Here is a 25,696-nt window from a genome sequence, read left to right on the forward strand (position 1 = left end):
AATCTGAGTACCTTGCGTAACCTCAGAAAAATTTCTAACTTCTAATGCGACATAAATTGCGGTCTAATTACGGCCCGTAAGTTACTTATTTGAAACAAATTCTACCATCATGTTTGGTAAAATCTTGGCTGTGGAAATTGTTGAAATGAGTTCCACAAATCATCGAGTGTGTCGACTTTCTTGTGAAAGTAGTTCCATACCTGTGTTTCAGGTCACTAAAAATAACTACTTTTGGTGAACTTCGGGATGAATTCCCTAATTTGTTTGGCATTATGCTTTCCGGATTTTTGAGAATGGTCTCGATTTCGGTCTGATTAGCACAATCGGAACGAAAGCTTTAGAGAACCCATTACTAATATTCATCAATTTTACCGTCCCGAGCATCGCGTTTGGACAGTTTTTCAAAATAAACCCTTAAAATGATGCAATCAACACCGATATGGCACCCCGCAGGCCGCGGCACACACAACGAAACGGGGAATCGAACTGAACGATCGTTTAACATCATTTGAGAGTTCCCTCTGTTTGGCGTTCGATGTTCTCGCTTTCTCCTGCGCCTTACCTGTGTTGCGTTAAGCGATCCCCACAATCGACAGTATAACAGGACAGTCCAGATCGGTAAATGCCTCGCCTTTTACGCACAAGATCAGAGGGTTTTCGAGCGGAATCTTCACCTTTACCTCGGGCAAGAAATAAAACGGCGAAGAAGTAAACGCATTTGGACGTTCAGACGTTTGGATTATCCTCATCCATCTTGCGGCACCCGACCAGGGGGCCATTCTTCTCTGATTCTCTGGTTATGTGTCAACCGCTTACCTATTTCGATGCCGCGCCGACCCGAAAATGGCTGCCGGCGCGAACCATCATGCCGAGACCCACAGACCTTATCGAATTATCGGTGCGATGGCACCGGACCCCGACCCGAACCCGGCCTGGACGTTACGTACGTACGGCGGAACGAAATGGGATGGAATGAGACAATTTTTTGAAGTGAATCTGTCCTCCTGCGTTGGTCAAGCGGTCAGACATCACAGAGACATTTGGCCGCTCGTTCGTCCGTACAGATCGGTCGTTTTCGGTCAATAGTCAATCGACGGTGCCACACATTTATACGAGAGCACCTCAAGTATGCACGCACCGCAGGGGGTTCAGTAGAAGAAAGGCAAGAAATACGGTCTCGTATGCCGAATGCCTTTACACGGTCACTTCATATGGCCGGCGGATCGGTGTGTCCGCCCGTTCCGATTGTTCGAATGCGTTCGCTCGCTTCGAGTGACAACCGTTTCTTGCCTGGTGCACGAAAGCCGGACGGTGCGACATTTGAGACTGACCATCGTTATTACAACGGTGACCCCTAGAGAGGAGGGCCCACCCAGCGGTGTTGTGTTTTTTTTACTCTTCTTTCTTCATTTTATTACGCTTCCTGACACACGGCATCATACCTGCCCCTGGGCCATGCCTGCGTTATCGGATCGGACATGTTTCGTTACACATTTCCATCCATCCCCGTTTTGCATTAAGCACTTGGGCGAGGTCGGCTGTTTTTGCGTTTGCGCCACCTGGAGCAATGATTTAAGAGCAAAACTCACCATCCCATTTGCCCGGTAGAGCCGACTCTTGAGCGTCGCCAGAAGGTGGACATGCAAAACCAACCGACATCCAGTGGCAGAGAGGTCTTTGTTCTTGCGCCAGCGTTATTTTCTGCAGTCTACGATGGTGGAACTGCCATGGTAAACCCCGTCAACAAATATCAACAGCGCCGCACGGTGGAGTTGTCCGAAGAATTGGCGAGGACAACAAACACCGGGATGGTTTGTTTTTCTTGGAGCGCAAGGAAATGTGCTCCACTCCACACGGAGGAGTTGAGTTGAAGTGGCGATGGGCACAACTCTACTCCACAACGCAGAGGAAACGCCGCGGTAGTAGCACGTTGTCCATTTTGTGTTGCACTCGCAGGAATAAAATGGAATTTTCGTTCCATGCGACCATTTTGCTATTATGAACCTTTTTTCCAGACGAAGCACCAACCTCACCGCAAGTGTCTGTGTACCTCCCTGCCACTATCAACAATGCACAGATCATTTTCCGAGAATTCGTTTGCGTAAAGCATTTCGGCTTTTGTGAACGTGAAAAACCCGAAAAACCCCCGAAAGTCAACCCCGACCGACCGGCGCGGGAAATCTCATCCGAATAATCTGTAATAACATTTTTGCCAAGCCATCCACAGCAGGGCCGAAGACCGTTTGGCGCATTCTTTCGCAATGCTGACCCCGTATCCGTTTTTATCATACAATCACATTTTCCCTCATCTGGTGCCCTGTGCCCGGGAAAGTTTTTGTGGACACAGAAAAGGACCATACTCCACACACCGCGTACACCGTACCACCAGCAACTTTCATTTACCCAAGGTATTACTACAGCCCGGGCATCTGAAAAGTCCGAGGAAATTGCTTTTTAAATCATCGTTTTCCTCCCTTCATACACACACATGCGTCGGGGACGCAATTCTTTTCTTCTCCGTCGACGGCCGGACGCGCCACCGAAGGATGCGACCAGCATGGTAGGAGCCCATCTTTACGTTACCTTGTGCTCAAGGATCGAAAAGCAATTGGCAGTAAATTTCGTTACGCTAAATCCTTGGCGCAATCGCCATAAAGCGTTATTACAATTTGTTTTGATTGACCACGAACGGAACCCGAACCAGAGACTGAGAACCCGGTTGCCCGGACCAGGAAACCAAAGCAGCTCGATGCCGGAGAAAGTTGCTTTTTTGATTAGGCATCTTTTACGTGTTTAATTTCGTTCACTCCTCATCCCACCGTATGAGCAGCCAGCGGTTGTTTGGGCAAATGGCTAATGCGATCAATAGCTCATACATCTAATGACAATGCCGATGGCAATTACAGGATTACATTCATTCTGGTGTAACAAATGAACATTGGGCCGGGTTGTGCAGGCCGGTGTTGATGCATTCGAGATAATTCCAATCGGAGGGAGCAGTCGACAAACTGTCAGCACTGGCGCGGAGTATGATTTAAATTATCTTTCAAGACATTGGCTTCCACTTAAAAACGGGTTGAGGTGCACACTAGTTTCGTTTTTTTTCTTCTTTCTATCGATAGCAGGGTTATCAGAGTTCCTCGGTGTGGCTTAAGATGAAGAACGCGATACCATTCTCAACTGTTACACTCAGATGGCTTCGGGCACGGCATCTCTATCTTATTAACAAGATAATGGGAAGACAATAGTCCATTGAAAAACCACAAAGTGATGCTCCTAGCAGGGACTGACAACTTGGGTGAATGGTTTCCAGGGGGAATTCTTCCTTGTTTTCTCAATGTTTCAAATCGCCCAATCACCGTGCCGATAATAACGGCTACGTTTCAATTGATACCGGTACCGATTTTCAGTTGCTTTTGCCATAATGACACGAATGAAAGGACAGAAATCCCTGAAGAAATAGACTTACAAAATCAATCCAAACCTACAGAGAAGGAAGTATCGAAGCCTCACATAAAAACAAGACCAACCAAAACGTCGCTCACCAGAACACATAAAGTAATTTTCAATACACTTAATGCTCATCCCTTCCCGGTGCCAAACCACTCGATGTCGTAACCGGGATGCTGGATTTGATTTGAAAAACAAAATCCTTCAGCCCGTGCTCTGTACATCTGCAGCGTGGTTTCGGTATGCGTCAAGGAAAAAGGACACACTGGGGTATCATTCCGATGCCCACGGTAACGGCCATTTGTGGGCACGGTGGCAAACTGCAATCAAACCAAAAAAGAAAAGAAATTGGAACACAACTTTAAGGTACTTGATTTTGTCCCGATTTCTTGTTATTTTTTTCTACTTTCGCTCGTTTTCCCCGTCAGGGGTTTGTTTTGGTTGTTTTCCTTTTTTATATTGTCTGCAAAATCCATTCCATTAACACCGTCACAGTTGAATTAATTGACGACTGGGACGACAACGTCGACAGCGCATAACATTGCAAACTGTTCGGATCCCTCGAAACCCAGGGGCTGAGAGGATGAGGATGACAACAACTAAAAGAATTATTTTTCCCCAATGTACCATTTCTTTTCGGCACGCAAGAAGGTATTATACGCCGTGAAAGCATTAAAAAAGCCAAAGCTTCGGGACGGTTAGTCTTGCGTGAGGAAGCAAACAAGACGGTGTTTGGAAAGTTAAAAAAATTCCACCGAAAATTTTCACCGTCGCTTTTCGAATGGGTAGGAAAAATCTTACCTTCAACCTTTTTCCCTAACCTATCCCCTACAAGCATAAAAAAAGCAACTCCCTTCCCGAAACAAGGGGGGCCTGGGTACAAGACAAGACGAAATTGACACATGCACATGAAAAATGTTGTAAAGCACTGTGCTCTTACTGCCACCAGCGGCGCACAGGATGAAATTCCACAGCGCTTTGCAGAAAACCGGGCGGATCGCGGGATCGGTAGACACACGCCCGGAAACAAATTCTTGCCGCCCCGGGAAGGTTCGCGTAGGCTGCGAACATTTCGATCACACGGTGTAAACAGCGAAATATCACCGACGGCCGTTGGCTGCCGGCCTACTGCTCGCTGTCATCGCGAATCACGCGTGTCGCCCGTTGGTTTGGCTAAATTACAGAACGACAATTAATACAGCATGCAAATATGGATAACACTCGAACATGCTGCGGGGAGTTGGTTTCTGTTTCTTCTTTCATCTGGTTTCTTTATCTCTTTCTTTCTTTCGTCTTTTTGCGTCTCAACGGTATATTTGCTTGTAGTTTTTAAATGATTGCCTTTCTGTGGCGGTTTTTCCTTACCTTCCGCTTCCACCGATGGATGGTTTGTTAATTTTTCCCGATCTTTATGTTTCTTCACCGCGTTCAGATGCGCTCCGGTCCGGTTGATCGCGGATGCGCTCAACGTACGTAAAGGGACAACCTCGTGACAACGGTCGTACACCGTCACTTCTTCACGTCCTCGGTGTATTTATTTTTAGGCCACCGACTATATACGCGATATGCACGCGAGTGTACACGAACGAGTGTAATGTGTGTGTATGTGCCACACGCAAAACGAGAGCCCAAACGACTCGCATTAATGTCGCCTGGCACGGCGACACATATTGGCAATAATGCGATGCTCTGCCCTGCGAAAAAGGCAGCTTTTTCGTTCGGTGTCAATATTAATTTAAAAGACTGCTCACACTCGCTTCATGCCTTCCGTCGTCGGGGATTTTCCTGTGCCTTGCTTGATGGCGAAGGATTCTTCAGCCCCGGTGTTCTTGTGGTGCCATCAACGTCACATGTCATCCGAATTAATTACAGAATTTTACATGGTACGAAAATATTACTACACTCCACAACAGTGAGGGCTGCTACGGGGCTGTATGACGCTATACGCTAAGACACGATCGTAGATGATCGAACCAAAATCAGGTTTTATTCTACCAGTTTCTCTTCCCGGGATTCGCGATATACGCGAATTCACCACGGCACTTTGTGGATGGCTGGAAATCACATTTTACAACAAAATGCTTTGCAAAAGGAGCGGATTTGTAAGTTTGCCACCGTAATAACAAAGTCCAACTCTCTGTCTCTCTCCAAACGTTGGCGGTTACATTGAAATGGATTGTGATTCGTTGGCAAGTTTTCGGATGATAGGGGAAAATAAAAGAATGCCTTCAAGGACTGTTTTTTCCTCCCTCAGCTCAACTTGCAATCTCATTTGAGACACTGGCACGAAAACTTCCAAAACTCCTTAATAAGGAAACAAATCCTCACAAACATAGCCGCGCCATTTACCGCAACTTGGGATGTTCTTTTGCAATGTAATGAACTTTTGCACCAACAACAGTTCTAAGAAGCCCGAAAAACAGAGAAAATAGCTTAAGCTTTACAGAGACCCGCTGTGGCAAGATTGAGAAGAAAATCCCTATCCAAAATCCCACCGCCCTCTGCCGGTTCTAGTGCGCGGTAGTAAAGTGTGTTTGCAGCAGAACGAAAAAAGTAGTTACTGTAAACTAGCTCACCACACCGTTAGAGCGGCAGCAATCCCGAAACAAGCCGAAGGGTACGACAAAACGACCATTATCACATAGTTTATATGCCAACAAATTTTGGTCACTGCCGGGGCCCAGCCGGGGTGCCAACTATCGGCCAACAAACACACAAGATAAAGGGTGTATCTGTGCAAGCTTCTTCTCCTAAGGTGTATGTGGTAGGATCTGTAAATTCTTCAATCTAATATGCACGCTCACGCTGCCATACATTGGGCCAGGGTTTGCAATGTTTGCCGTGAGTGAACCCAGGTGCACGTAACTGCTACGCGGGGTAGGTAGGTGGATGAAATTCAACCAATTGCGGAAAGGATCGAGAAGAATTTGCCCCAAGTTAAGACTGCCAAAAAATAAAAGGTTTCAGACGACACCCAGAACCCGGGGCAGGTTTCGTTCGCAAAGATTTGGGTTTAGTTTATTCGCCTTTTTTTACTCTTTGTTCCATGCTGTGCGTTCACATCTCTAGCGTGCTATTCCGAGCAGCAGCCGAACACTCTGTGCAATGCGCTCGTAAAGGATTTTTCATTTCGTAACTCCATGAACGGCACCAGTCGTAACATTCGAAAATGGATGGGTTTTAGCCCCAAAAACCAAAACCCTTGAGCACGAAAATGATTCCACATCGCAAAAGGTGTTTTGGGGGGATGATTGCTGTTTGTAACCTCCAGGCCATTGGAATGGAAGGACACCCCCACCTCGCATAGGATCCACACCACCTGTATACCCCCCAAAAACGCGTTGATTCTTCAACTTGTAATAGTTATTTCAAAACTTTCCGCCAAAATACCAAATAACTGCCTCTCCACCTTTGTGACCATCATCTATGAACCCGTTTACAAAAAAAAAGTTTCCAATCCATAGGACGCTTCACCGGTCGCACATCTTTGTTTTGGCTCGTGGCGGGAACAGTGGACCCAGTGGGCTAAAACACTTTACAGCTTGTTATGACGAGGGCGAAAGAAATGCTCAAAAATGATTAATGCCTGTTAGCCCGCGTTGCACGCACCATGGGACCTGGAAGCTGCCCGAGGACCACTGTCCGAATTTTTAGACGAAACGTCAGCGAACAAACGGTGCCATGGCACGTATAGGACGCCTATCTCTCTATCGCGCAGAAGGGTTTCAATCAAAATTTGGTATCGGTACTGTTGAGCACGGCAAAAGGGCAAACAAGCTGACGACCTTTTGCGGGTTTTTTTTCCTCAACCCTCAATTTTAGTCGAAAGATCAACGGACCCCCGTCGGAAATTGGACGGCCTAGAGAACCGTTGACGGGTTTGGAGTCTGAAGCCTCTTTTTGCTCGTTGTTATTTTCACCACTTCTTCGATCCGGACTTGGACAACGAAGATAACAAATACTGGTAAGATCCCACGCTGCAAGGTGCAAGCCCTGACTCGTGGCAGGCATAATGAACAAATAAAATCAAACACGAAAATTTATACAGAAAATAAAGCCCCCGTACGCAGCAATAAACCAACAGCCTTTTTCACGCGCCAAAGGTAATCAATTTTGGACAATGTTTTTTTACGAGGGTTGGAAGACGGTGGACGTTTCTGTACATCCAATGCTCCGTAACTTCTCCAATCATGTCCCTTCCTGGGGAGAGACTCGCTCGGACGCCAGCCGGCACTGTCTGGTCGGTTTCGATAGTTGAAAGTTTGTGATATTTTTTTTAGTTTCGTTTCCTACTCTTTACACTCTACTGATAACTCGCACAAGATTGACTGCCAAAGTATTCACCCATCATCTCCCCCTCCCTACGGCACAAGATTGGAGTTTGACAGGCCCTGGGTACTCGGGGTGCGATTCGATGAAGTAAGTGTTAAAGTTTGTTTGTTTGGTTGTGCTAGCGGACAGTGTATTCTTTTTTTACCAAAGTTTTCCACGCACTGATCACTCCTCAAATGGGCTATCTTGCAGTGCGTATCAGTTCATGCCTCCATTCTCCTCCTACCGTATTCACCCTGACTCACTGGGGCGGCTACTGACTTATAGCCATCGGTGTCTTTATCGTTTCTCAACTTTCCGGCCAAAAGTGTCAAAGCTCGAACGCAGTTGCTTCTTCACGATGAAACTTCCCAGTAAGTTTCTCCAACCGGGTCGTTTAGATACTGTTTTGGTGTCGCCAAGTAGAAAGAAGCACCCATGTGGGGAGACCCAGTTGGACAACCAATTCCTCCAAGGCAAACCATATCCGGTAAAAGTACCCGGTCACAATTCTCGAGTTCCGTTTGTTTACATCCCTCAATAGTGCTTATCAGATAGATTTTTTTTTGATAAGTGATACTTTGGACCGATTGCTCCAACCACAGGATCCGCATGAACGACACCAGTTGTAGCATTCCAAAATGGTGAAGATTCAAAGATCACATACAGTGAAGATCACACACACTCCTGGTTTACTGAGGTTGGTTTCTGCACGTTGAAGTGTTATTAGAACTGCTGCAATTTAAACATTGCTTTTCATCCCTCAATACAACGACATCCTTCATCTTCGAAGCTACATTTTTGGCAAATTCTAATACCTGTTCTCCCTTTGACTCCCCCTCCAGTCTCTTATTTCTTCTTCCTCTCCAAATACACACACGAAACAGCTGCCCCGATGCTGATTCGATCCGAACCGAACCAATATCCTTGCATATTGTGGAGGTACACCCGTGCCTTACTTCAACGGGTTTCAGAGTTTCAGTTTCACGTTTGAGTTTCCGTTTTCGGGTTTTACTTCTTCTTTTTTTGAACTTTTTCCCTTCTTCTGTCCCTCCTAAACCTGGCCCCTTTCCTCCGTTGCGCCAAGGTTTGGAGTGTGGGGGCCGTTCAGAAATTAGCATTTGTGCCTTTCGGTTGTGTTTTGTGCCTGATTATATTCTTCTTTCGGGCCCTGCTTGGTTGGTTCAAGCCCTGCTCTTGTTTCCTCGTGTATGCGTCCATTTCCTTGCCTTTTTTTTGTTAGGTTCGTTTGTGCTGCATGTTATTAGTGCTGTTATTATTGCTATTCGATTCTGGTTTTTATTTCATCAGCACCGCGCCAGAACCGTTCTCGGCCCCACCGAGGACAAGAACGCACACACGTGTGTGTGTGTTTGTAGGGAGGTTCGGTTGTTTGCTGCCTTCTTCTAATTTTGCCTCAACAAGGGGCAATTGTGTAAGCAAGAGGGACCTCGGGAGGCAAGTGGGAAGTTTAACTCTTCTTGATGGAATCACCGACGGCCCACAGCAACAACAACAACACCGTGCCGTGCCATTATTGGTTGGTTGGTTGCCTTATTTTGTTCGGTTTTGTTTTATTCGACCGTTGTTTAGTTCCCCATTTTAACGAAAACCCGAAAAACTCGCGTCAAAATGGTTCCCGGTGCGCTGTTTTCGTACCGACGGATTTCAACGTTTACCTTTTTGTTTTTGCTTGGAACGGTTCTTGCGTCCAAAAATGAGCCATACTGTCAAAGAAAACTTCCCCCTTCCCCCTTCACATACACACACATACAAGTTTTCTAATAGGGGTTGGATTTTTTTGTTTCACTCTTGTTGTTATTTGGACGAACTCACTTTACTATTGCTGCGGGGGTGACCGAGTGTGTGTACTCACGGAAAAACAAGGAATGTGAAAAGAACCAAAAAATAGTTCAAACGAACAGCACAAAATCCTCGTCAGGCAGAGGGCCACAACTTTTCATCCCGGTCACACACGAATCGAAAAAACAAAAGGCTAAATGAATTGTTTGCCTAGCTGCCAGTAAGACTCCATCGTATTCTGGCATGTGTGTCCGTTCTTAAGGCATAACGGTCGTCAAAACGAACGATGACGGTTGGCTGCCGCAGTAAAAGTAATGTTCCACTTTATGCCGCGATCACACCTGCCTGCGTAACGTTGACGCTGGTTTGGCAAGCGAATATAATATTGTACGGGCAAATCAGAACTTCCTCTTGCTAAGTGGCGAAAACTCCATCTAGTTGCCATCTCTCAGGAGCAACGACTCCACCTAGGGAACTCCACGAACCACCCGGGACGGCCAAACAGTGGATACGTTGCTTAATTCGTTTTTCTGTATCCCATTTTCCATCGACTTTTCCACAGGGGTTTAATTTTTCACCGTCGGCTCGAGTTTCGACCACTGGAACAGTTACGCATCAGATAGCGCAAATCGCAAGCTGATTAGCTAATTCTCAACTCGCGATTCTAGTAAAACGGGAAACCATCTAAGGAATAATTTTCTGCTTTCCCAAAAGCCTTTTCAAACACCAACAACACGCCCGAAAGTTTCATATGAGGTTGAAAAATTCAAGAAACAATCGCTGCCTAGTACGTATGTTGAACAGCAGGGGAATTTAACTACGCAAGATTAGAGAGAAACAACTTCAACATTATTATAATCTCTATGAAGTTGCTTCCACGTGCATGGCATCCGTGTGCCGGCGAAAATTCGCTGATTGTGTGAATAAAAAGAATTTGATTAAATTCTTTCACACTCATACACGTACACATACAGCTTCGAGTGCGCGGTCTTCGTTTCCATCAGGGAGTGGCACATTTTCCATAAAAATTACATCAATTTCTTTGGAGAATTTTCTACGACTTTCCCACTCCAGCCGTGGCACCCTTCGATGTGGAAAATTCACCGGCGAAAATTTGTTTTTCCGCAAGTAAAATTTGCTACACATGCTCACGCGCGTTTCGGCAAAAGGTGTCCCAAACACCCGGGTTCGGTACGGTGAGCGAAATAATTGTCCTGGGGGGCACAAGTTTAACAAATTTCCATAACATATAACTCGACGACATGGCGATGATATTGGTTTTGGGGAGTTTTTCTTTTTTTTCCTTCTACCCATTCCCCAACATTCCTTCAAATCATGTTATTTTAAACCGGTGTACGGTATGAAAGCCAATCTTTTAGCATTAAAATGTTCCATCCAATTATTATCGTCGTTCATCGCGCGCGAGTGTGCCGTGAATGGGAAGGATTTAGATGAAGAAACCATAAAACTGTTCCGCTGTTCTAGGTGGATGATTTTTCACACAAAATTGCCAATCTAAGCGATTAACTGTATTCCCATATCTGTACGCCCAATTGTTTCGCAACGAAACTGGGTAGCAAAAATTCTCCGTCCGTACCGTTCACAACACATACACACAAGAGTTGGAAGCTACTGTCTTCTACTATTTGTGCTGATTTACTATCAAAAACTTGCTTCCACCCCTTGTGTGTCAGTCTGCGTCGAAGAAAAGCTGGGAAAAATGGAAGAAAAAATAAAATCACCCTCCAATTCCAACAGCTACGCTCTAAATAGGCCCACTTCCGGTAGGTTTTAAGGCAAAGGTTGTTTTATTAATTTATCCTAACCATGGTGTAACCGTTAATAGGCGAACGGAAGCGACGATCAAATATTCACCAAAAATTCAACACTCACTGACAGCAAAAGCTACGAAAACAAAAACCCACCATCGTCCATCAACAGCGCTTTTTTCGATTGAAAATTTCATCTCCCACCGAAACCGAGTGCCTGGAAATGGATTTGTTTATTGCCAGCAAATTAAACAATAATGTTTGCCCATGATCACCACTAACATTAGCGTTTCCTTCAAAGAGTTACACGACCGTAAAGAGCAGTTGGAACGCAAAAAAAGGAAAAGAAAAGAACCTCGTGACCAACAAAAACTAACATGCAGAGAGAGAGAGAGAGAGAGAGAGAGAGAGAGAGAGAGAGAGGAAGAGAGGAAAAAATACACCGACAAACGATGAGATGGACACTTTGGGAAAATATTACTTAAAAACACAAGCGACCATTTCCTGCCAGGCCATGAGCGCCCCAAATGACATGTGGTTCCGGTGGAAAATCCCGCCTGGAAAAGCCGCACCAATGGATTTGATTGAGTTGTGAATGTTTTCATTGCTTTGTTGTTTTGGAATTGAAAGAGAAAACGCGCCAAGAAGCCCCAAGAAGTCGTTTTTCCCGCCGTCAAAAAAACACTTCTAACACGGTGACCCTCACATGTTTATATGTTTGTGTATATGTGTGTATGTGTGTGTGTGCGTGTTAGGCCAATTGAACATGCGAGGTGCAGATAGGGTTGGGAGGAAGAATTTTCCTATTTTTAAATTTAACCATCGATGGCAATCGTTGTCTACGCATTTTCCATACAAACACACACACACACACACACACACGAGCGAGCACCAAGGTGAACCTTGGTGCGTCAGACGATCATCAAGCAACGAACGCGTCAAAACGATCGTCGCTTGAAGCGTTTTTCGCGGAAAATGTCAAAAAGGTTCGTTTTCCCCGGACGCGTCGGAAAAATGCTTCGAAAATGTTACAACATCATCAGCCACGTTTGCTGTTGCTGCTGGAAGAATTTCCGTTCCATTTTTCCAACAACTCGTCTCTATCGTCCGTGTTGTTATTAGCTCCGACGGTTTTGAATTGTTTCTACTGGGTGGTGAATTGTATCGCCCCGAAAAAGACACAATTTCCACGAGTTCTACGAAACGGACCATTATTAAACATTTGATCATGCGTGTTGTTATTTGGACAAAACGCGGAGAAAGATGTATCGAAATGCTGGGGTCATCCAAATCTATTCCTGCCGGACAACCTTAGACAACAAACCAACATAAAAAAAGAAAACCCGACAAAAAACAATAAAAGAGAGGGAAATTAAACCACAGCAATAAACTTAGCGCACAGGATCGCAAAACAAAAGCCCCGACCAAAGGGAAAGTTCGGCACGATCGGACCAGACCAGAACCGGCCGACGACTTCAAACAGTTTTCTTGCTTCATTATTTTTTGGCGTTTATGCGTTTTTCCATCATCCGGAGCGCGCGTATTTTTCCGTACGGTTTTGGCTGCCGTGGTTGGGTGCGCTGCTTGTGACCACAAATACACCATTTTGTAACGTACTTTTGCGTTCGAACGGGGTTCTTTGGTGCGGCATTGCCCGTCTGATCTTTCGCAGACCAAAAGTCCGCCGTCCCTCCAGTAGTGTCCAACGCATGGTGCAACCGAACTGTGTGACACATAAAACCGTCCACGACAGTGCACGACGAGATCTATCTTTCGATCGTTTCCGAAAAACGATACGATCCCTCGCCATCGAATGTTTGGCCAAAGCAAAAATCGTTACATTTATGGCGCATTTACAATCGTGGCGCAGCCGTTTCCAGCCCCGTACGAAGCTCCCCGGGGTTTTACGCTGCTGAAGAAACGCTGGTAAATGAAAGAAAACACCCATTAGCAGCACCACTTGTGCTCACCGGCACATGGGGGTCGTCGGATGCATTCAAGCAGGCGTGATAAATCGAACAATGAGTAATCGATTTTAACCAGATGTTTAGGCGAACTAACTGACTCGGTGGGATCGGTTATTCTTACCAGCCTTGTTCCCGGTTAAGTTTAAGGGCAGTTACAGCCCAGTGGTGCGGAAGGCGAAACCGGGATCGGAAACAACCATTCGATGCAGACAAACAACACATAGCGGAGAAGTGAATGATTGCTTTCAGTAGAAGCTGAACGAGTGATGGTACTTTAGCAATATGGCTGGAATATTATAAAAATATGTAATTACAAACATTGTAGCATAGCCATTATAAGGCTTAAAAAACATAACGCTCAAAGTGATATAATTTTAGAGACATGGCAGCACACCAATACTACATGAAACGCATTTGTCAATTTAATATTGCCAACACTCTTGTTTGATGAGCACTATCCTACCTGAAGCGCGTTCATACGTAATGCACAATAAATCATGTGAAGATCCTACGATGGAACGTCCTTACAGTGCCCTGGATCCCGACACGTACCCAACATACTCCTGATACAGCGATACCAATCTTTCCATCTCTAACCGTCCTTTCTTTTCACCATTCTCATTCACAACAGGTCGATGGTGTTCGAGGCGAGAATGGTCATCGCCATCCGACGCCCGAGTCGATCAGTCCCGGCGTGTCCTGTACTCTTCAGTCTTCCTCGGCAGCCCAGGTAAGTGTCCCAAGCGTTTCGTTCTAGCACGGAAAATCGTACACTCCACCCAATGGTACTGATGACAATGATGATAGTGTACTTATCCCACACAACCACAATCACATCCACTGCTGGATATCCCCTCCAGGACATCCTCTTCTGATCCATCTCTACCGGTCTGCGCCAAAGGATGCCTACGGGCAAAGAACGTGGCCGTTACTCGCTCGTTGCTATACATGTGCATATCTGTCACATACCTTGATAGAAGCACACGTACAGTGTCCTAAACCGTACGGTGTGCACGTGTCTGCGTCCAGAAAACCTACGCCCGTGGTAGTCCTCCCACCTAGCCGGCTGATCCCTGTTTGTGCCGGTATGATCTGGCCCAAGTTCGTTACTCCAACAGGGCCGAATTTCCGTAGGGCATGGAACGTAAAATGAGATCCTTCAACAAAAGGGCACAATGAAGCGATTGAACGGAAACAGCGGTACAGGGCTATGACGAAATTTCCCTCGCTCGAGAAATAGGAGTTTTACACAGAGACCCGACGGGGACTCCACCGGTGTAGAGGCGCTTTTGTTCGTGTAGGCCAGCCGCTTAGGCTAAACGGTGAAACGACGCGCACTCGTCTGCATCCGTCATCTGCACGAACGTCTGAAATTGACATGTTACAGCGAAAGGTGGTTGAGAAATTACTCTTACGTGCGGGGTTCACTCCCACGTACGCAACCGTCGGGTTTTTACTATCGCTTTTCATTTTTACCACCCCGGCCCGATAATAGCACAACCAGCCCAGGAAAACCGACCGATTGCTGGTTTTATTTGGCTCTGCCGTTGGCCAGTTTTCTTTTTGCACAAACGGAAATGGAATACCTCGAACTACATACAAACACAAACTTCAGCATTTGGCAAGAGAGAACGTGCACAGACGAAGTAGCAAAAAAAGGGTGCATTCAACCATTTTGGCCACATTCTTAGGGAAGGATTCTTTACAAACTGGCACCATAAAGTGGTGGTTGGTGTCGGTGTGGGCTGCATACAATGCAGAGAAAACATCTCCGTGACCCTTTCGAAGCGTAGCTGCCTGTGGGCAAGTACACGTGTAATAAGTAGCCTACAAAACCGATCGGGGGTTCGCCGCCAGTATGCCGGAAGACTCTTTCGATCACACACCCCCGCAACATGGCGCTTGGGAGCGTTTTGCGAAACGGGCGCGGCAATTTCGCACCGGGGATTCAGAGATATGGTTGCACCAATCATTCCGCACCATCCCGACCGACATACGCCGGCAGGCCGTCAGTTGGCTGTGACTGACAGGATTTCAAAGTCAGGAAGTATTGTTGGTGAGTTTTTGGCGGTCGTTTCCGAGGGTGGATTGTTCCGGTGCCCCGTTCCGGATGGAGTTATGTTTTTTTTTTATTTCGTGTTGCTATGTACAGGAAACATGGCCCACCAGCCTGTGTTTGCCGGTTGGACAAGCTTGTGCAACTTTTGGGTTTTGGTGTTGTGCAAGATGTCGTACGGTGATATAAATAAAATCATTACACGGATGATGACTGAAATAATAATTCAGTGCAGTGCCGATGGATTGGTTTCTGTGGGCCTTTAAAGTGCCTTTTCTTTTGGAAATAGTGAGAGAATTGTACGTGTACATTTTTATTGTGAGAAAATATGCAAACTATCCAGGATTTAGGAAAAAATATCTCATCACTGTTATCTGATCGTATTATCTAATTCAGCTCATTTAATTACGAAAACACAGTCGGATATGTCAACAGTATCAGAGGCTCATAAATTGGACGTGGAATAGAAGTTTTTGATATTTTTAGAATCTACGATACCGTTTTGAATACGATCGCATACACAAACGTGTCCGCGATGAACATCACAAAATGAGTAGAAATAATCAGATAAAATGGGGAGCGGAGAAAAAAATAACAGGCAAAGATTTAAGCAAACACAAAACGAAATGAAAAACAAGTGGAAGACTTGGTGGTGGAGCAAATGCAGCAAGAAAAAAAGCAAAACAAAGCGTAAGCAAAAGTAAAATAGAACAAAACAACTTTAAAAAAGGGAACGAGGGAACAAAATGAGTGAAAAATTTCAATCCACCGATACGGAAAGAAGCTGACGCTGATGAGAGAGATTCATTGGTTATCGTTTATCGTATGCCCAGCACGAAGCAGGAACGAACGGTGCTGTAAGATTAACCGAGACATTTATTTTGCTTCCCTTTTTCCGTAAGGTCTATCCACCAAGGCAGCAGGTTTCCAGATCGATCGCTGATGGTCGGTGCGCGCAGTTCACAGCCGTTTCATTCCTTTTCCTTTTTATTCCCGCTAACCAATACGCTTTCCATGCAGTTATCTGGTTTTGTGTGTTCTTCCTGCCCTTTCGTTCTTTCGTTGCCTAAAACGACATGCGTGCCACTCCGAAGCCATTCGCCCATTCTTAAGGTGATCTTCTTTTCGCGTTCTCCCTTTTGGTACGGCTCCGAAATGGAGATCAACTTTGATCCATCTCTTGATTTGAATACATATTTGTTTGAACACTTTCCCAGCTCGCCTCGCTCGGTGATGCCTCCCGAAAGAAGTCAATTCTTGGTGGCGTAAGGAAGTCCCCGACTATGGCACTGGGGACTGGGCTTCAATCCACGACCCTTCCGCTCCGCTCATCTGCCTTCTCAGTGATCACCGCTCCCAAATCAAACCAGTGTGTGCATTCCATTGTACCTCTTGGGTGGATGAAGATGGAGGCAAAGAATATTACAAATCATTTTATATGGATGAAGAGCGAGCGAAGGGACCAGGAAGGCAATGTCGAAGCCATCCCTAGCCTTCAGTCCACCGGAAAGTGATCGCAGGCGAAGGAAAATACATTCTTTGGAGGATCGATGTTTGAGGCACGGGTTTCAATTTTCCGTCCAGAATCGTGGACCCCGCGCGGATGAACACAAGCACACGCAAAGAGATCGGTGGGTAGATTTTTCCAGACGACCGGCACTGGATTAAACCACGACGACTACAGTGGAATCGCAGTGGAGTCGTAGCACCGAAGCAATCCACCACGATGGATCTCGTGCGCGAGCTTCATTCTGAGAGGCCGAGCAATCGTTCGCTTGATGTGCTGTTGCGTCGGTTGTTGCGCAGCCTATTGTGACCATTTGCCGGGCCCGATATCATCAAATTGTGGCCCGATCGGGAGCTGCGAAGGATATGCCGTCTTGCGCCGTCTTGCGTCGGGACAGCAGGGGTCGGAGGTATTCTGAAATGTATTTAATATATTTGACAGACAGACGACGCTTAAGCGGTTGCGTACAGGTTTTTTGGTCTACCACCGTTTTCGTTATTTTGAATTCTTCCGATCCGATCCGATCCGATTGTTTGGGGGCCCCTCGTTTTCAAAGTTGGCTGGGGTCGTTGTGTTTTTTGCTTTGTGACTCTCCTAATTCGTATGTTTCGGAAGCGGGGAAAAAATGGCTGGGTGGAAAAGAGTGGCTGGTCCAGCTTCTTTACATTCTGTCAAACGTGTAGGTGAGCACACCGCAAGAACGCAGAAACTGCCGCACGACTCGCCTTGCACCGACTGTTCCCGCGGACGACCCGTGAGACGAAAGTTGAGGCGGCATCAAACATTGAAAGAACACAGCAAAAAAGCACACCTTACGTGTGCTACCCACGATATCGTCCCCCCGAAATCCCCAGAGTCCCAAAAATCCCAACAGAACAGAGAAGAAGAAAAAAAACACACACACCACAGTGCTGGGGATGGAATGAAATAAAGTCAGTTTTTGACGAAACAATTCATAAAAATGGGATGAGAAATCAAAAAAGCACCCAACCGTGACCGCACGGCCCGTGATGAGATGATTGAATCGCGTTTAAATTTGAATAAATGAAGCGAACCGAGGCGACCAAACGAAGACCAACAAAAAACTGGACCCATCTAAGCCTGTCCATTTCGAACAAAGTGAGACGCGGCCGTGTGAAGGCTTTTGCAGGATAAAAGGAAACATTATGCTGCGTTTTGGGGCCCCTAAGGCTGCTCAACCACTTCGAGGTCCGATTTACCATAAACAGTTTTTTTGCCTCTTCACTCCCTTGAAATTCACTCCTTGTCGAAGCTGGGATTTAAAAAAAAAACGTTCACAAGGCACAGAACAAATAACAACAACCGAATAAAAAATAATAAACCGAATTTTTAAATTAAATATCTACGATTTTGAAGACGAAGCGATTGTATGCGTACGGGACCACACTCACTCAGTTCACCTTCAACTTTAAATCACGAACATTCATCGATCGATCTTTTATTCGGACAAGGGACAAGGGATAAAAGGGAGGAAGGGAAGATAATGGAGAAACTAGAAAGAAAACATGTCCTGTCCAGAGATCTTCTTTATTGTTTGGTTTGTTTTTCTTACCTCAATCTCCCACTCACCACCCTTCTTAGTCTTCTATACGGAGCTGCTGTAAATCGCATTCCAATTATGAGGGGATGGCGCACAGTTTGGCTTTTTTCTTTCGTTGATAGAAGACAATTTCATACGGTCTTCTTCAATTTTAATTTGCATATATTTCTTCCAATCAAAAATATGCTCACTGATCACCGTTTAAAAGGAATTATCTAATCATCCGCCAAAGACCCCCAAAAACCATTTCGCACTACAACACAACATACCGGGCTTGTACGGATAAAATATTCGGCTGAGCGAATAGTGACTGCAGCTAATTTTCTGCCCAACAAATCAGAAGTCCCGACTCGGACCAGACGCCACCACCATTGACTGTGTGTGTGTGTGTGTGTGTTGTGTGGATGGAATAAATTTAAAAGATAAATTTAAGCTGATTTGTGTCGAAATGCATTCACGGCCATGTCGGGGCCTACGGGGTAGCGTTCCGGACATATGGTCGACGACCGGTGCATCGCTGCAACCGAACCAGCGGGTTTGAAATTCGATCAGCGATTCTCTCTCGTCTGTTGCTCGCACACCATATGCTTATCAAACCAAACGTCACATTAATAACACACTGTGGTCGCACTGGGTAAACAGGGCAAAAAACCTGGACCCAAAAGACATTACCAAATCTACACAATACACCACCAAAAACATCGCAAGTTTTGCATTATAGCGACCACATTTGGGCACTCCGATGGCGATGCCGATCGGAAAGCAATGTGTTCAAAATATATGCGCTTGATTCACGTTTCATCTGTGGGTGATTATCTACCTTTGGGAGGAGCCAAGGAGGAGCAGACTAGTCGTTGAAGCGACGAACCCGTGGCAAATTCCCACCGTTCGATCACCCCATTAACTTCCAATGTCCGATAAAACTCCACGCAGTGACCCTTGGGTACATTTCGCTTCTCCGCCTTCTTCGGGCCACCATTAACGCCACCGTCTTGGTGCTAACTTTGTCCGACCAGACTCGATAGTTTGCAGAATGTGTAGCAAAAACCATAACACAAACACGTCGTATGAGAAACATTTTAACCCCCTCGTATCATGCCGCTGAGGGTCGAGTGGGAGTCCTAGCTGACTAATGGTGATGGTGCACTTTTACCGTACAGCATTTTGGATGAAAATTGAAACGGAATGAAACAAATTACATCCCGAAAAACCGGGCCGCAACTTGTCCTTTTCTTTCCATACGCGCATTATGCTCACATCACTAAGCTATTTTTCTCTACGCAAAGGGATGTCTATTAGGTTGGAGGTTTATATTTTTATATTATCATTATTGCAACTTGCTCTCTTCTGTGCTTGAAATGATGGCGCTTTCGGGTGAGACGTGCAACGCTGGAGTGGAGACGTTTTAATGCTAAAACACTTCTCATAGAACTATTTTCAGCCCTCAACTTGCCGACTGTCAAATTCACACCCATTACATGTTGATGCGTATTAAAGCGTTACGTCTTTCAGTTCTACCAATCTGTCCTCCCTGGTCGCACGTCGCGATACCTACCCCACCTCGTAGAAGCTGCTTCTTATCCAACGATGCTGGGCCCCCCATAAACATAAGTTCTCTAGTTAATAATCTTTATATCACTCAGCCAGCACTAACCATCTCCGTCATGGCAGCATGGTTATGGTTTCCATTTCGAGAGAATTTTTGCCGCATTTTCCTTTTTTCCAAGGGAACCGTTTACTACAAACCCCACCACTCCCTCCCATCCCATCGAATACCGAAACTCCCGCCATTGCAAAACTTTCAAATCACACAACTTTCGTGGGAGAGCGTCGTGCACGACTAGTGAACACATATTTAACACATTTTACTGGCCGATTTTCCACACATTTTCCTGCACGCCTGTCCGCGGGGATACTGCACGGAACACAAAACAAGAAGCAAAAAACAAAACTCACTTTTTCTTTTTCACACTAGCGATGATTCGTTTTACTTAAATTCTTTGCGCTTTTTTTTGCTACCTTACATTACAGGTGATGCCAGCAATACCAGCATCGGCAGCGGCGAGGGTACCGGCGAGGAGGATGACGATACAAGCGGCAAGAAAAACCAAAAGAAGCGGGGGATCTTCCCGAAGGTGGCCACGAACATTCTGCGGGCGTGGCTGTTCCAGCACCTAACGGTAAGTCTAAGATGCACTGCTATGGCTCCGCAAGGCGCTAGCCGCGATACCCGACATTGCGTCTTGTGTTCTATTCCCTTTTGGCTGGTGAGATTTTTCCCGCCAGCCGTTAAGAATGGTTCAATCTAGATCGTTGTCTATTGCTGGGGCTTTACTTTACTGCAGCTTCCCATTGCTCCAAGAGGTCATGCAGCTTTTGTACTCATAGCCATTAGGGCCGTAATTGAAGCATCTCGATAACGACCGGCTTGCGAAGGATAATCGATACTCGTTGTACTAGAAGGGGCGTATAACCTCCCGCACAACACGCCAGCCCTGTTTGATTCCCGTCCCCCGTTGAAATTCACTTGTTAGAAGGCGTGAGACAGATGTACACTTTTTATACATTTTCTCTAACTGATATAAATGATTTCATTCTTGCCAAGCACTAAGATTACATACTTCTCTGATCAGCTATCTAGAGCTATGTAAATGGTTTTTATGCGTCTTTAACGAGGAAGAAGACACAGTAAAAGGTGGAATAACAAAGCAGTTCAATAGCAGAGAGACATATAAATGTTTTAATATAGTTATAAAAACGAATGAAAGGATGTAGGAAAAATTAGCTTTCATGAACCACACATTATTTTTCCAAAAAAGGGAGAAAAAACGCAAGATTGCACAAAGTCGATTGGGAGCGTCATTGTCGTTAAAATAGAGGCTTTTATCCTGATGGTTTACGGTTGGTTTATTGAGACATTTTAGGCTTCTGTTGAAGATGCTTTAGAGACACCTGTACTGATTTTTTGACAAACAAATATTCGACATTGGTTAGACTAGAGATTCTTTGTTATCACGTTGAACTCATCAGTATAGTAAAGCCTTCCCCAACATTTTCGAAAAGGCTGTGGAAAAACAAGTGAAAATCGATTGTAATTGTTATTAAAGAAATGTCACCTGTTTTCTTTTATGGCACTTTACTATACAGTATAGTAGCTGTATATCAAGCAAAGCTCAAGCAATAATATCGATGCTCACTTATGGCATTCAACTATTCTTCATGTAGACATGCAGTACTGCGTTTCTTGGTAAAACGCAAGTCCTTCAAAACTTTCCCAACATATCTTCGCATCTCGCATGGAGAAATACTCAAAATGTACGCGAATTCGGAGTTCTTCACGTGCCCCTCGTATCGAATCGTTCGCATCCTATCGCTCAAGTGATGCGTTTCAATTTCCTTGATGCGTTTCGTCCCGCTCGTCCGGTGACAGTTATAAATGTACTCGGAATTGACCCGTGACAATCTCCCTCATTGCGCCACTAACAAAAAGGGAAATGGGCTGGCTACATTAGGTACGAGACGACGAGAGTTGCAGCTTTGTGTGTGTGTGTTTGTGTCGAAATGAGAAACCCTGTGCAAAGCAGCATCACTGCAAGGATACGCGCAATCGACACTTGAAAACATTCGCTAATGCGTTCGGCAGAACGGCAAACGGAAGGCAACGAGAAAGTATGGCAGAAAGTTTTCTATCCAACAAAGAACTCCACTCTCGTGAAGAGCCAATCGATCAATCGGTATCAAGGGGTGGAATAGATTACGCCACAGGGCATGGTACAGATACGAGTGCTCGTTCGACACGTTATGTTGAAGTTTTCCGTGCGTCACACACTTTGGGAAGTTGGGAAAAAGGGTCTTATGACAAACACTGGTACACGGTAGCAAACAAAAATGCAGAATGGATTATTCTTCAGTAGCAGGACAAAAAACATTGAAATCTTTATGCGAATTCTGGGATCATGCCATTGGTGGGTTTTATCGAACTGACCTCCGGTCACTCACACTCTCACCTTAGTTCTGTTACGCAAATCATACCGAAATGATCGGATGTCAACAGCTCTGCAACAGCCCGATCAAGAAACAACAACACCAAACACACAATACCCGAACAAATAGTACCGACGGGTGACGGACTTCAGCAACGAAGACATTGCTATGGGGTGTGCAGTAGCGCTTGTGACTAACCCGCGAACCACTCCGAAAGCATATATGCGATGCAATAATGCAAATTTATTCCAACATCACATCATCCAGCATTTGTTCACACTTTGCTTCGGTAATAGGACTTTGACGGGTGTTTTGTTTTACGTTCCGAATGTCCGGGCATGCCGTGGCACGCTAGAAGTGGCAAGAAAATAGACCCTGTTTGCTAATTAAATCGTCGGTATGCCAAGTAGTGATGTTGCTGATGTTGTCTTGTCGTTTTTTTTTTTTGTTTAGTTGTTGCTTGTTACTCTTTCCTCGTCTGTACGATGTTCCGATGCTCCGCCGGTAACTACCCCTTCCGTATGGCCAGTGGTTCACTGTTAAATAAATCATTTGCCTCATAACTTAAGAGTCGTAAAAGTGTAATAAATTTCATCCATTCCCGGTGTATCCATCCCTGAGGGAGCTTCAGTGTTGGGGTGTCGGCAGACATCCACCCATCGATGGATGTCATCCAAATAAAGCCGGCTGGCACGATGATCGATATCGTATTTTTTGTGTATTATTAATTTAACTTCGTTTTTTATTGTTTCTATCAGTTCCGGTTGGAATACATTTTCACGATCGTTCATCGGTACTGAACGGTCATGGAGGGAGCGGGGGCTCGCTGTGGGAATTTTGAAAACAAAAAGAAAAACGGCTTGCACATCCCCCATCCTTCCGTGATCATCGTTTATGCTCATAAACATCATCACAAAATGTGTGATCTGCTCCCCTAACGTGAAAAATATACTTTTACACCCGAAGCTATCTTGCTCGCTTTTACTCATTTACTATCTATGGAGTATGTTTTTTTTTATATTTCCTCCTTTTCCTTCCCATCCGCCTCCTTCTGCAGCACCATCCGTTCCGCACGCGGCAGATGATCGTTTTATTGCATTTTCATTGCCGGAACGATCGATCGATTTGGCGATCAACCGGTGTTTTGTTTTATTGTACTCTTTTTTTCTCCACATTCACTGGGGAACGCGAACCGTATGAAGCCGAGCCGTTTAATGTATTTTTGTTCCTTCTTTTAGGGCTTTTTTTCTTCGATCCCCTTTGGGACCTAATTTTTACTACTTTACATTAAATTGAAACATTTGACATTAATCCAATGATCGGTTCCAAAAGGGTAAATCTTTTACGCTGCCTTGCCACGCATTGACCGATCAGTAAAGAAATGGAAATGAAGCTTGTTCTGGTCTTTCTTCCCGCCCAAAAGTCATTTTCCGTGCCATTGTGTACAATGACACACATAAATACGATCGATCGTACGATTCGATCGATCACTCGCTACACCTTGCACGATCCGTCGCATTCGAAACCATTCATCCCGCATGGTGCATATGATGCAGCGTTGTTGCAATTGTTCTGCTGCTGATGCATACTCATGGTAAATGCATTATGCCAGCTACCCACTCTCTCGACACGACTGATTTGTTCGCGTACCGAAACGAGAAGAGCTTCAGCTTATGCACGCCAAAACGCCACCCGCAACCCAGAAGACGATAGTGGAAGGAGGCTGCAGGTTGGCTTGCGTACTTGCGCTACCAGCAAGATACACAGTACACCGTTCGCTTTACTGCAGGTTCATTCTTGAACCTGGTGCATAAACAAAAGCAAGCAAAAAAAACGAAAAACAATCACCAATCGACTAATAGTCGTAGTAATACGGTACTCTCTGGCGGACAGTCCTCCCACCTTTCATTACACCATCCCGGTTCCCCAGACGATATGAGGGATGGCCTCGAAGGTCTTTACGGGTGCTTCGAGAACGAGTGTACGATTAAAATACAAACGGTCCTACAAGCGGCCTTTCAGACGCACTCCGTGCTGATCCGGTTCAAGAGAGAGAAAAACAAACCCCCAAAGAGACACCAACACGATGCGCACAATGCAGGGTAGGAGGCATCAAGAGGGCAAGGCAGGAACAGGCCTTTTTTGCTTATGCATTCCGCCATGGAATATCAATGACCGTCGACTGAACGAGCGTAGATGGAGCCTTGGAACATTCGCGTTCCCGGCCCCGGACTCTCGTGCCGGCGGAAGGATCAAGACGCGGAGCCATGAACCTCCACGAGGCATGCAGAAGCGAAGGAGTGGAACGAGTAACGGCAGCACCAGCCCTACCCCTCTCAACTGCCACCGAGTGCTTCGGGAGAATCCGCGATCCAACCGCGGCCTGCATGGAAAAAGGACTGATTTAAGAGCATTTTTCGTATTTTATATGCATATACATGGGCAATAATTTGCATTACATAAATATAAATGTCTAAAAATATTTGTCAGTCCGTATTGACATTCACGTGGAAGGATAAGATAATTTTTCACCCTTTTCACTCTTTGCTTTGCCGCACCGTCCAGAATGTTTATCCGAGGTATAACCGAAGGGTAGTAGGGGGAAGGAACGGTGGAAGTTGCGCGGAAATGGAGAGCCCGTGATCGTGGGCTACATCTGCTGATGCACATGCACACGCGGCAAGTCACAATAATGAAATCACAAACTTGTGTACCATCCCTCCCATGTGGTGTACATGTTTATTGTTTTTGGTTTTGTTTTTAGCTGTTGTTTCTACATGTTAATGTAACCGTGGTGCCGTACCCGGGTCAGGTTGCCACGGTGCACGTACGTAGGTTTGTCGGCTGTGGCGCTTTCGCGAGATCCTTGTAATAAGTGTGACCCTGGACACAAAGCAGTTGTACACTGGTACTGCGCACGAATGTGCGTGGCACGAACAGCCGATCGGCCGATGTTGTACAATTGAAAATTATTAATTGATTCATCACAAACGGCGGATCAAGGATGCTTGCATGAGATGCCGAAAATGGGAAGTAAATGAACAAAAAATTAACAATCCTCTGCTAAAAATAAATTTCTGATTCAAACATTGTGGTGGATGGTCTGTCTTCTTAGGTATTGCAGAAATTTGGGATAGATTCACAAATTGTCTTCTGGAAGACCACTAGCTAAGAACTAGCTAGAAACTACTTTGACAAAAATTATCGACGCAATAAATACATTCCATCTAGTTTTAAGCGACGATTAAGTTATAATGGTTAGTTCTCAAATTCCCCGACACGGTATCA

General features: G+C 45.4%; 1 protein-coding gene across 1 annotated transcript in view; it reads left to right on the forward strand.

The window, feature by feature from the left end:
• The window catches only part of LOC128707190 (homeobox protein homothorax), a 159,487-nt gene that overhangs the window by 129,030 nt on the left and 4,761 nt on the right, over positions 1-25,696 (forward strand). Inside the window, exons 8-11 of the mRNA XM_053802139.1 lie at positions 3,135-3,143; positions 13,932-14,030; positions 18,550-18,570; positions 20,453-20,604. Of these exons, the coding sequence (XP_053658114.1) occupies positions 3,135-3,143; positions 13,932-14,030; positions 18,550-18,570; positions 20,453-20,604 (281 nt within the window). The remainder of the gene's footprint in view (positions 1-3,134; positions 3,144-13,931; positions 14,031-18,549; positions 18,571-20,452; positions 20,605-25,696) is intronic.

This window comes from Anopheles marshallii, chromosome 2, assembly GCF_943734725.1.
Source record: "Anopheles marshallii chromosome 2, idAnoMarsDA_429_01, whole genome shotgun sequence".
NCBI classification, from domain to species: domain Eukaryota; kingdom Metazoa; phylum Arthropoda; class Insecta; order Diptera; family Culicidae; genus Anopheles; species Anopheles marshallii.